The sequence below is a fragment of the Antrostomus carolinensis genome, unplaced genomic scaffold (assembly GCF_000700745.2).
Source record: "Antrostomus carolinensis isolate BGI_N321 unplaced genomic scaffold, ASM70074v2 scaffold40616, whole genome shotgun sequence".
In the NCBI taxonomy this organism is placed as follows: domain Eukaryota; kingdom Metazoa; phylum Chordata; class Aves; order Caprimulgiformes; family Caprimulgidae; genus Antrostomus; species Antrostomus carolinensis.
The window spans coordinates 2121-14567 of record NW_010323294.1 but is presented as its reverse complement, the minus strand read 5'-3'; the positions used below and the strand labels follow the sequence as shown (position 1 = coordinate 14567).

Sequence of the window (12447 nt, the reverse complement as noted above, 5' to 3'; positions counted from 1 at the left end):
CAACAAAAAGGCCTTTTCGGAAAAAAATGCAAACAAAAACTTAATTACACCTCACACAAAGGCACAGGTTTTGTGAAGTTCTACAGGTAGCTTCAGTTTTGCTTCTTCCCCAGTTTCATCATATTCCATAATTTAAAAGCACTTTTTATTTTTAAATGCTGTTTTGGATGTTATTTCATTTCTTTTTACCACTGATTCTGTTGCTTACATTGGTTTAGAAACAAAAACAACAACATTTGAAGGACAGCAAACCATAGCTGCTTTTATATATGCTAAGGAACTGAGCTACACAACAGCAGATTAAGTGCCCCTTCAAAGAGTACGTCCATAATTTAAAAGCACTTTTTATTTTTAAATGCTGTTTTGGATGTTATTTCATTTCTTTTTACCACTGATTCTGTTGCTTACATTGGTTTAGAAACAAAAACAACAACATTTGAAGGACAGCAAACCATAGCTGCTTTTATATATGCTAAGGAACTGAGCTACACAACAGCAGATTAAGTGCCCCTTCGAAGAGTACAAAGTGGTGAATTCTGCTGAAAGATCTCAATACATCTCATAGCTCAGTGGTATACACATACTGTATTTTTATTTTTGACAAGACAAATACACAGAAGCCTTGTTCTCCCCCAGTCTACCTTCTGCTCTACTTAGTGCAGTGAGCCCAACCAAAAAAGACAAGTCACGAAAACAAGCTGTGTGGAATCAAATCTGTGTGCACTGGAGCAAGAGCTAAAGGTAGAAGTACAGCAATTTTAGTGTGTGAACTAACACAACTGTAAAGCTCATCGAGAAATGAATAAATCAAATCTAATTTCTAAAACAGTTTGTATGTAATAATGTTTCTCCACTTCTTCAAGTTTGATCTTGGATTAAATTTACTACGTCCTCTAGGATTTAGATTTTACTGTTTCCCCAGACAGGACAATGAGATTAGTTGGTCTTGATCATACAGTTTTGAAGCAGTGGGCCTTTGTTCCAGACAGTCTAGTTGCCTCTTTCCTCACACTGCTTAAGTTTTCCTAGAATTTTCTTTTTTTTTTGCTGAAGTATGTCAGCACTTTATCCAGGCATCGAGCCAAAAAGAGAGAGAGGTTACCTGTTTTGGCAGTGATGAGTTGCAAGACCAATGGTCGTCTTGTTACAATTCCAGAACCTCGTGGAAGAAAGTCCCTAGAAACATTGAAAAAAATAGTTACCACCCAGAAAGAACTGTCCAGTTACATAAGATATTGGAATAATTTGGAACCTCCTCTAGAACTTCAGCTGCAAAGAAAGTGGACAGTTGGTAGGGACGGATTTACATCACACACTAGTATAAAGTAAAATCGTTACTTTTGGTTCGAGATAGCAGTAGATCATTAGACAAATACATATTAAAACTAAATTACTGTCTAGAGGCATTGCCAATTCTCTTTCTTCATGACCATCATATATAACATTTCAAAAGCCATCTTGCACAGTAAGAGTACCTGAAGTCATGTCCACAGATACCAGGGTTGCTAAATACATGTGATCTCCCCCTATACTTGAAGAGGATATGGGAATATGAACACACACACTCTCACACACCACAGCAAAGCTCTGGCCAAACCAAATTGCCAGCACTCTGCATCTACTCTTTCACGTTTAACTTCTGCCAGTTCAAATCCCCAAATAACTTTTCCAGCAACACAATTGCCCATAAGCTTTTGAGTGGAAACTGGACCCCAGAAGTACTCTGGGACAGCAGGAGAGTGTCCTTGGATCAGAAAGCAAGCAACAAAGCAAAGACAGCAGCTCTCTCATATCATTATGCATCCCCATCATCCTTTCCATGCCTCCAAAGACAGGGAGGCTCCCCATGCAACTGAAACCCTAGAAAAACGTTGAACCAATTGTTAGTAGCAAAACCAGTGATCAGAAACCCAACACACTTTGTTCTTCTTTTGCTTCTGTGCGTGCAGCTTTGCTTTGTTTCTATTAAACTGCCTTTTGTCTTGACCCACAAGTTTGGGGTTTTTGCTCCATCTTATTTTCTCCCCTCTCTGTTCTGATGTAGAGTGGGGGGGGTGATAGATTGGCTTGGTGGGCACCTGGCATTCAGGCAAGGCAAATCCACCACAGTTAATTTCTAGATAAAATGAAAGTCTCACAACATAAAGAGAGACTGTTCAAACACAAGCCAACTCATTAACTTCTACACTCAAACAAAGACCTGCAGGTAAAAGTACCATTAATTAGGAATTCAAGTAATCTCTAAAACAAAGATAATACAAAAAACATAATGCATACTGATTTATATCTGCTGCGATGTTTTACAACACTTGAGACAGCAACAGGATTCATGAACTAGCTTAAAGAGATGCTAAAGGCCTTCAAAAGGTCTATCACAATTTCAATACCCACTGATGGAGAGAAACCTGTGTCTCAATGAAGTGCCATCAATTGATATTTTCTCATGGGGAAGAGGAGAAAATTTTAGTAGAAACACATTCATTTATCTGTGTGGACTGGAATTACAGTAGCCCAGGATGTAGAAAATGCCTACTGAGATGATAGTTTCATATTGATTTTTAAGCATTTCAGATCTTATTTAAAAAAAAAAAAAATTAAAATCCTTTCTCCATCAAGAAGCTAAAATGAATTGCCATTCACAACAAACCAATCACACAAAACAAACCACGGTCCTCTACAGCACCACATAAGGCAGTAAAATCCTTCTTCAAGGAGTCAAAGGCTGAAAAAACTTATCGATTTGCTGCTTCAGGCTAAGCACATTCAGAGATAAAGAACACTGCATTAATGCAACTCCTAGTTATACAACACTGACCTTCCCTCAACAGCAAAATTGGAAAGAAATGTGAGACAATTTTCCTTTAGAACATTCTCTTAACACATCCAAAATAGATGGCGTTCAATAACCCTCTCAAACAAATTGAACTGTTGTCAAAAAGCCCATCATCTGTTCAAGCAAGCCTCAGCAAAGGGAGGCTCCTGCAAATAAGATGCAAGCAGCCAGGTCTTCCAGAACATCACCTCAATAACTCTTCAACCCTAGAACACGCTCAACTGTTAGAATACTATTAAATATTTTCAAGGGCAAAATATTTTCAGGGCCAAATAATTTACCCTAAAAGCTACAAAATTACTCATGTCTTAGTGCACAACATAAACTATACTGTCTTCACTCTCTAATACAGCTCACTTCCAGTCAGAGACCTGGACAAGTATATCTACCAAAATGTTTGTTTAATATGTAAAGATAACAAATATTAGTCTGAATTTGACTTGTTAAAACCCAGGTTTCAAAACCTGATGCCACAGGATGGTGAAAAAAGTTATCAAGGCCATACCAACACCCCAGCAGTCCATAATAAGAGTCAGGGGTTTGACCTTTGCTATAGTAGTTGATTTTACTGTAAGGAGAGGGAAAAAAATAAAAAAGAAAGTTCATGTCTCAATGTTGTCTTTCCTTTATTATATCACCCTTTGTGACTGATGCTTAGAAAGCAAATAAGCTGAAAAAGTAATTAGACAATTAATTAATGGGAAGAGTCCCATGGAAGATATGAGAACATCCTTTCAAATTTCAGAAAGGGCAGAAACCATTGTGAAATGCTGAAAAGCAAACTAGACACCGGCTCCTTCAGTGAGGCTGTCTCGTTACAATACAGGACTACAGCTTACAAAGAAAAGAACACATCTCAAACAAACAAAATATAAACACAATGTGTTCCAAGGGGATTTCCAACTAATCATCGTTTCAAAAGAGTAACTTAAATCTGCTTTACTTTGCTAGTATAGTTCTGAGAAATGTTCTGCACTTTGATCAGTTCCATGGTCAGTATTATACTGGGAAAATGGTGATTAATTTACATTAATACCAATACAATTAATTAATATAAAACACGGGGGAATCCAGGAAATCAAATAACGGAGGAAAATGTCAATGATTAGACAGTAACTACATTAATCAAAGAACTAGGAACAAAGCAAAACTATGATAGTGATGAATTGTAAAAAAAAAAAAATAGAAGTCTCTCCAAAGAAAAAGCCTCCACATTTTTCACAAAGGGTAGAAAGAAGACAGGTTCAGGTCAAGAACCATAATTCTCTTAAAGAGGAGCACACATGACCCATCTAAATCTACTTCATTTTGCCAAACAACATTGGCAATGTTACTTATAAAAATTTTTCCACTAACCCAAAGTTTGTCCCAACACCCCAACCAGCCCTCAGATGCAGAAAGGTCCTGTTCTATGAGCAGCTAACACAAACAACTCTGCTATGGTACCATTCCACACAGGCCTTTATTGCCAAGATTTGCCAAGGACTGCAGTGCAGCTTCAATTGCAATAGGAAGCAATTATGCCCAAAGTCAACAGTTTTCCTCGGCCTTTTTCCAACACAGTGTTTATTGTTTTATACAACTCCAGCCTAGCACACTAGGAGCACTTGTGGCTCCAACTGGCTGCTGAATGGCCTGATCTTGTGCAAAAGAACGTGCTGTTTCACAGTGAACACCTACACATGCCTATACAGCCAGGCAGCTCCAGTACTTTCATTTTGCTTGCATTTATCATATTTAGCCTCAAAGCAAAGTGCTACAAAAGAACATAACAGGGAAAAGCATGGTCCCGTGTAGGCCTACAGAAAAGAGACATTAATAATATCTAACGTCTTTCTTCAGGTTCTCTTTCTAAAGCCCATAAACCAAAACCAGTTAATTTATAAGTAAAGAATTCTTAATGCTAAAAATATACATCTGAAAGACCTATTTTGGCTGATGTGTTCTTTCTATCTTGCCTGCTCTTGCTCCTGTACTCACCAACACTGCAGAGGACTCAGCAGTAGATCCTTCATGCACTTTTGTTCATGACAAAGCAAGGTATGTGCCAGCAAAGGGAACTGTACTTTGCATTTAAGCAGAGGCTTTCTTAGGAATTAAATCTGTAATGTCGAATGAAGTACTTTCTCACAGGAGGTTTGTTATCACTTGACACTAGACACCATTGTATTTATTCTTCCTTAGTGGCTTTGGAAGCACAATTCCTCTACCCTCCAAATAACAGTACAGAGATAACCCCAGGACACGTTTAAAAGAAGTCCCAAAAGCTTTAAGGCACAACCTCTGTTGTGCTTTGATGTTCTCAACCACATACTTTTTTTTTTCACCAATAATACAGTAGTATACATCACACTGATATTTGGCTATATATGTTCTTCCCCTTTAGCTCAAAGTACAGACACCAATTCTTATTATCAGTCTCCACTTGATCCCTCAACTCCTTTCATTAGTTAGAGAAGAATAAATGCTTTTTGTTTTGGCACAATATCTGTCAATCAAGGAAGTCTCTCACAGCTTTGTTCAACAGCTGCAAAATCTCAGCCTAACATAATGGGGCTTCCATGAAGCTGTACAAAATAATTAATCTTCTTTATTGAAGACCAGTGATACCTATCTTAATTAGGCCTACTAGGCAAGCTAAATGCATTAAGAGGCTGTGGATTTTTAGTGATCTCAGATATATTAGCTCCTAAAGCTCAATACCAGTCTTCCCAGGATCTTTTTGCAAACCACACAGCATAGATGCCAGCATCCTTATCATGACACTTCAGTGTTTAGCTCAAGTTCCCTAATGAAGTTTGGTCTCAGTTTGCAGTAACCATTCTTTCAAGGTAAATCTTCCTTCAACTGAGAGATCATTTTAATTAACCTGCTGAATCAAGACACAGTCCAATACCCAGGAACAGTAACTACACATTGCAGCCCATGCAGTCTGGGGATGTCTTTAGAGGACATCCTAGGGCTGTTAACCATCTCTTGCTTTCAAGTAGGATTGATAAACTGGGTGTCTTTGAGAAGCCAACCCAGCAGTGTCCATCATCATTGCTGAATTACTGGAAATGAACAGCCAAAGCAGGGACTTTCAGGTAACCACACAAATTGAATCAAGACTAATAACAATAATAAAAATATTTAAACTGTTACACAGCACTACAACCCAGCAGCCTAAAATGCCTCTTTGGGTCTCCCTTCTCCCACTCCTTTATGGAGCTGAGATGAACTATACAAAAACCCAGAGAGGAATGGTCCAAAAATACCCACCAAAACAGACCTAACCATAGGAATATTGTGAGCCTTGACTCTAAAGGTGAGAAATAATGTATTTTTGAAAAGCCCTTGAAGAGCTTTAAATAAGATGGCAAGAGATTTCAGTCACACTATTTGGGTACCTCCATAACAACTAAGTTCAGTAACAATGCTTAGGCACCACCGAGGCAAAAAAGCAGAGCTTGAGATTTTGTCTTTATGCAGAAGACTGGAGACAGAGTAGGCTTAGAAATCACTGTCATTATACTTCTCTCATATCTGGAAGATGCTTTCTTTAAGTAGCAGTAGGATTTCTGCTCAACAAGCAGCCAGGAATTATTACATCTCCCCCATTACAGTAAACATTATAAGGCTATGGAAAAATCAGTGCCAAAAATTCCTCTGGTCCCAGTGGTGAAGTCTTCCATTAAAGATGACTGGAGTCAACAGGTTCTGCAGCGTAGGGGACATTTGAACAGAGGTCTAAGAAGGCACAGGCCATTATTAGTATCCCAAATCCAATGTCACATTTTGGCAGCAGTGACAGTACCTCACATTGCATTTCTGCACAGAAAAAGGCAAATCTGTTCACTGAAGCAAGGTAAGAAAATGCACTTCCTAGCATTAAAAAACCCCCATCTTTTACACGACAGAAAGTCTTAAAGTCTCAATAATGTTTATGGGACTGAAAACCTGCCGTACACAGCGATGAAAACCTGCCAGGCAAACACACCGAAGTGGTAAGATGAACAGTGCTCTGTTTGCAGTGATTACGCTCGGGCTGCAGGCTTGCTGTATTAACAGATCGGGAAGCTGCCAACGTGCAGTCTCGTCGACAAGCCACTGTATGCATGATGCATCTGTCCTCCCTGGCAAGCATCCAAAACTTTGCTGCATCATCCTCATTCCATTTGTGAAAATGCCCTTTTTCCTCTTTCTCTTTTAAGATTTGACAAAAGCTTTGGTTATTTCCTGCTCAACGGTGCTCTCCATCAACTCCAAATGAGGCTGAGGGGGGAAGAAACCACAAAACACAACAAACCCCCTAACAATTCTTAGAATTTTTGTGTCAAAAAGAATTAAGCAGACTTTTCAGGACAACTGTACTCTCCCTAATCAGATATGTTTGCTCTTAGGAAAGGACTAATTTGCATAGGATGTTGGTGCATAAAAGCCCATCCATTCTCAGGGTGAATACTAATGCAGCAAGATTTTGTATCTTGGTACAAGAAATTAACAACAAAAATTCTTTACTCACTTTAAATTGTTGTCAGGGCTCTAAACAGAAGTTGATTTGGGGTTTTTTTAATTATTTACAGCTGCTAAATACAATTAACAATGTTTCTTTAGAAAATATTTAAATAAAAAGTTTTCTTCTGTAACATAATCAGATATAAACAGAAAAAAAATAATCTGGTTGAAAGGATCAGAAAGAAAACAACATGTCCCTGACACTGCAGGCATATTAGCTATATGAAGCTAACTACTATATAATTATTTGCATTTAGCAAATAATTAACATCCAGATACTCTGTCACAACAAAACTTTTAGATATTGCAAATTTCAGTGCTGTCATCAAAAACCCACAAAAAATAACCTCCTGCCCTTCTCCCAAATCACACTGTCCTGAACTCAGATCCATCAATACCGACTTTTCAAACAGTAGCAGAGTGTACGATCAGCTATGCCATGTCCTAGTCAAGTCCCAAAAAAAAAAGCTTTGCCTCTCCAGAAGCATTGTAAAAATACATTTATCTCTTTTCTGGTGGACAAGGTATCAAACTGTACAATTACCTTTCTTGGTGCAATACAAGCCATTTTAGTCTCTTTTGCAGAGCTGGAACGTAACTAGAGTCAATTCTTCTACTCCCTCCAGAATGTGTACACAATGGGAATAGCCCGAATTTATAGACAGAAAGACAGCTACAGAAGGAAGGGGGAAAGGGGGGTGTTTCCAAAACAAGTGATCCAAGTGACTCAAACAACTTCTCTTCTCTAACCATTTTATCCTTTGTCCATGACAATGTAAAGTCTGTTTAGCTAAATACTGAAATTTAATATCAGCCATGATCTCCCATCTCTCTGCTCACCAGAAACTGAATTATTACCACAAGAAATTTTTATACTAAAGGTCTGACTAAAACAGTGTTTTATGCAGCTACTTCCCAGACCACTAATAAAGTCATAATGCTGGAGGTCTCAGCTCAGGCTTTCCAGCCTGTTTCCCAGATCTGACGGACATTGGGGATCTTCTGTCAATATTTGTTTAGTACCTAAAAAAAACTAACAGGTGAGCAGGCAAGGGCACAACACTGCCTCTGATGGATTCTGCTAAAATTTCTTCAGCTTGGCTGCTGAATAGACCTGGAACATAGCCCATTTCATCCACTGTCATGCAGCAGAGGCTAGAGATGTTCTCGTGCTTGCTAGACAGAGCCCTGCCTATTCCCTGAAGGTGAGTTAAACACAGACCATTTCGGAGCACCCTCTATAGCTAAGCACCACTGAATACATGTGTACCTTCTTAGGCACCTGCACTGTACATAGTAAACAAAGTACTGAGTGCTTAAGATTAATCTAGGCTTGATTATATCATCTGTGAGGGTGGAAACCTAGCTGTGTTACAGCAAATAGTAAATCTCCTGCCTATGTGAAGAATGAAATCTTGGGTGATTTCCCATGGGAACTAGGATGCAGAAATATCATGCTAGGTATTGAATTAAAAGCATAACTTCCACATACAAATTACAAAAGCTGATGTTATTGCTAGACACTTGGGTTGAAAACCTCTCTTATCTCCAGCTACAGTCTCCTTTGCATCCCAGAGGCTATCACAGACAACAGTACTTGGCAGCACATCAAAGCCCAGCATGCAGTTAAATGGGATTTTGCTCGTCTCTAGTTCAATAATGCTGCCTTGTTCATCTCAATGCAACTTGCTGAAGAAAAAGATGCAAGGTCACAGTTAAATAATGCTTATTTCCTGTTCTCAGCATATTTACACTACAGGCTTTACACTGCAGACACACAGCATTAAAAGGATTCGCAGTAACCCATTACACACGAGCACAGCAAACAAGGGGAGTTCAGAGGCTTCTGTTTACTACAAGGCCTTATTTTGAAATGTACCATCATAAAAAAAAAGCAAAAATGGCTTCTGCCCCTCTGTGCTTGCAATCTAGGCAGACATTGTTTAAGAAGCCCATGAATACTTCAGAATATCATCAATTTGCTCATTGATCAACTGATGGAGAGCAAACCACAAACATGATCTCTCTCAACAACTAAGCTGGTAGAGGCACAAACTAAACCCCAGCAAGGGTCCCTGTCTGGGAAGAAGAAATGCTGCTGTGTCTCAGCTGTTCAAAGCAGAATCCAATACTCAGTTTTGGTGTCATCCAGGTATCTAAAGCAGCCATCCCATGAAGCAGAGAAATGCTTAACAGCAAGTTTTAGACAATCACAGTTATCCCACACTGATTTTAAGGTTACATGCTAATCTCTTCCATTAGAAATAGAAGCTACTTAAAAATAAAGGCTTTTTGCAGGGTTTTGTGGTTTTTCTGAAATCTAGGTCTCAGGCTTCAAATACTAAGCTTGTGTTCACTAAACCACTACATTACCCTCATCACACACAGTATGTCAAAGTTACATTCAGACCATATGTGTATGTATTCTTGCCAGGTACACTTTACAAAAGTGTTAAGTGTTACCTATTGATTTAGCATCTTAGTAAACTGCTTGATACACTGAACTTAAAAGCATGAATATAAGTCAGGGCTCCCTATACTATGCCTCATTATGAAGTACAGCTTTCCTTAAAATAGAAGAAGTCTTTTAATTGGTAAAATTTAAATGCCAGAAATAAGAGACATGGATCCTCAAAGTAGTTTTAGAGAAAAACTTTCAGTTTGCATGTGGGGAAGAAGAAAAACCAAAACAGCACATTTGTTTGCATGTCTGTTTTTAACTACACTTTTGCTTTACTTTGCATATATCAATCCTCAAGACTGGACATAAAAGTGAACTTAAAATCCACAACAGAGTTACATTTAAGGACAAAACGAGGCCATCTATATGCTATCTAAATGGTCAAGTTTGTTCTGCAGTCTCTAAATGTACAAACATATTTGGTGAAGAAAACGAAATGAGCCACTGTCTCGTTTGCTGCTGTTTCTATTTAATGGAATACCCAGAAACCATTCTTGCTTTCAACTCACCAGAGTATTTTGTTAACTAGACTAATACACTCAATACAGCTGTATAATGGCTTAATTAGTCAGGAAAAGGAGTGGCTGATTCTCATTTCCAGAAGGTCCTTGAGATTAAAAAAAGAATACACAGCACCACGTTTCATTTTGTATCTCCATCTGCTTAGCTTTTTCATGCCTGTTTCACAAAAGAGGAGAGTTTTCTGTAAAAAAGTTTTTCTGTTGATGACTAGCAACTAAAAGAATAATATATCTGCACTAATTTTAACGATATCTCCCCCAGGAAACACGCAACCTAAGTGTGTGCCTACTTTCTTTGGAAAAATTCTCTGTTTCAACAGCCAGATTTAAAGTCCTTTCTCTTCCCCTAATGACTCAATGCAGTCTTTTCACAACCGCCATCTCAAGGAAAAAGAATGAGCTGAGTGCACAAGGAATCATAATTTGGGAAAAAAAAAATAGTATATATGTCATAATAAATAGCTTTACAACACGCAGTGGCTGTAAGATTATCAAAAGTGTTTCAGATCAAAAAGCTGCAAAGCTGTATTACAAAACCAGACCTCAGGCTCTGAAAACGAAAGTGCTTGTTTGATTATGACTGACAGGCTTACAATCAAGGGTTCATATCTCTTATAAAACAATTACTCGGCCACATGCGGCTTATATCATATTATAGAGGGAAGGAAGTAAAGAGCTTTCAGCTTTGAAATCTAGTTATTAATTTCTCACTAGTTATAAGAATAAAATAAGGTTCTGATTCAAATCTGGAGAAAGAGGCCCTGACAAGGTAGCTTGCCATCTGTGCCTTTAGTTATCTTAAAAGCCTATTTGGATATATGAAATAATAGAAAATGCTTTCTCTCCAAATACAATTTCCAGGGATTGCTTCCTGCCATTAGTTTTCTTTTAAGTAACCCCATTATTATCAAAAGCCAGATCTTTAAAAAGCACAAACAACATACAAGGTCATGGTCCTGTACTCATCTGCAGCAAAGGAGCAAGACCAGGCAAAGTGCCCGTCTGCCACTGGCAACCTGTTGGTATTAGATGTTTGACTCCACTTTCCACTTCTGAATATCTCTCCCAGCAGCAGGAGAAGATTGCACTAGATCCTTTGCTTCCAACACTGGCTCAGAATTTTAAGGACACGCTGAGTTCTGTTACAAAGAGAAGCAGGTAAGAAGAACATTTGCTCTTCAGAAAATACCATTTCCTCAAACGAGTGCCACAAGTTCCAGTTAGGAACTCACGAAGGTCTAACCCATAAATGGAAATGACTTGTCCTCAGGTGCTCTCTGGAATCTGTTTCCATCTAAATATAACCAGAATCCTGAGAGGAAACACTTCAAACACAGTCCTTGACTAACAAAAGAAGCAGTCTCCTTACACACAGAGGAGCAATACGTGAAGAGCGAACTCTCCAAATACTTTAGCGGATGCTAATCCAAATAGTAACAATAACGGCTGCATTGGGAGATCTGACACTGCCCCAGCTCCAGCCTTATGCCAAGCCCAACTACAGTGACATTTGTTCTGGGCAGCGCACAATTCCTGGGGCAGGCAAACATACAGAATTCATCCTCATGCAACACCAGTGCCAACGCAGATCAAACATCCAATCTCATCCCAACATACTCACTCCCTGCTGTCAGTAACTAAGGATGCTGTGTGCACCTAAACAAGGCTTGGTGCTACCCCAGGGACAGTGACGGATACGTGTCACTCAGCAGCTTCAGAAATAACAGGACTTGGATCCCACTTCCACCACCATCTGCCAGCCCTCAGAACTATGCCAGAGCCAGATCCCTCACAACCCTTCTGAAAAATTATGGCAGTACATAAACTAGGTGGTGGATAACGCAGTACAGCCAAACACGTCTCGTGGCTGGTTAGGCTACAAAAAAAGCTCCAACTCTGGTATCACCTGCAAGCTACAAAATAGGTTTCCTGTGTCCAAGTTGGGGGTGGAAGTCATCCTTGCACAACCAAAGACCCTGTGAAGGACCAAAACAGGCACAAAGGTCTAGTGGGTAGAGGCAGCAGAGAATAACAATCTGACCCTAGAGTTAAGATCAACCTCACTAACCTCATTAGAGCTCCGCTGACAAATACTCAGGTTACCAACCCACAGCAAGTTCATAGCAAGACTGTGC

The 12447-nt window shown here is 39.1% G+C and overlaps 1 protein-coding gene across 1 annotated transcript in view; it reads right to left on the bottom strand.

Moving 5' to 3' along the window:
• The window catches only part of LOC104526950 (dynamin-3), a gene marked incomplete at its 3' end in the record, with an annotated part of 23068 nt that extends 16136 nt beyond the window's left edge, over nucleotides 1-6932 (bottom strand). The window contains exons 1-4 of the mRNA XM_010170541.2: nucleotides 6782-6932; nucleotides 3339-3401; nucleotides 1576-1744; nucleotides 1103-1176 (exon numbers count right to left, since the gene is read on the bottom strand). Of these exons, the coding sequence (XP_010168843.2) occupies nucleotides 1103-1176; nucleotides 1576-1744; nucleotides 3339-3401; nucleotides 6782-6932 (457 nt within the window). The remainder of the gene's footprint in view (nucleotides 1-1102; nucleotides 1177-1575; nucleotides 1745-3338; nucleotides 3402-6781) is intronic.
• Between the last annotated feature and the right edge of the window lie 5515 nt (nucleotides 6933-12447).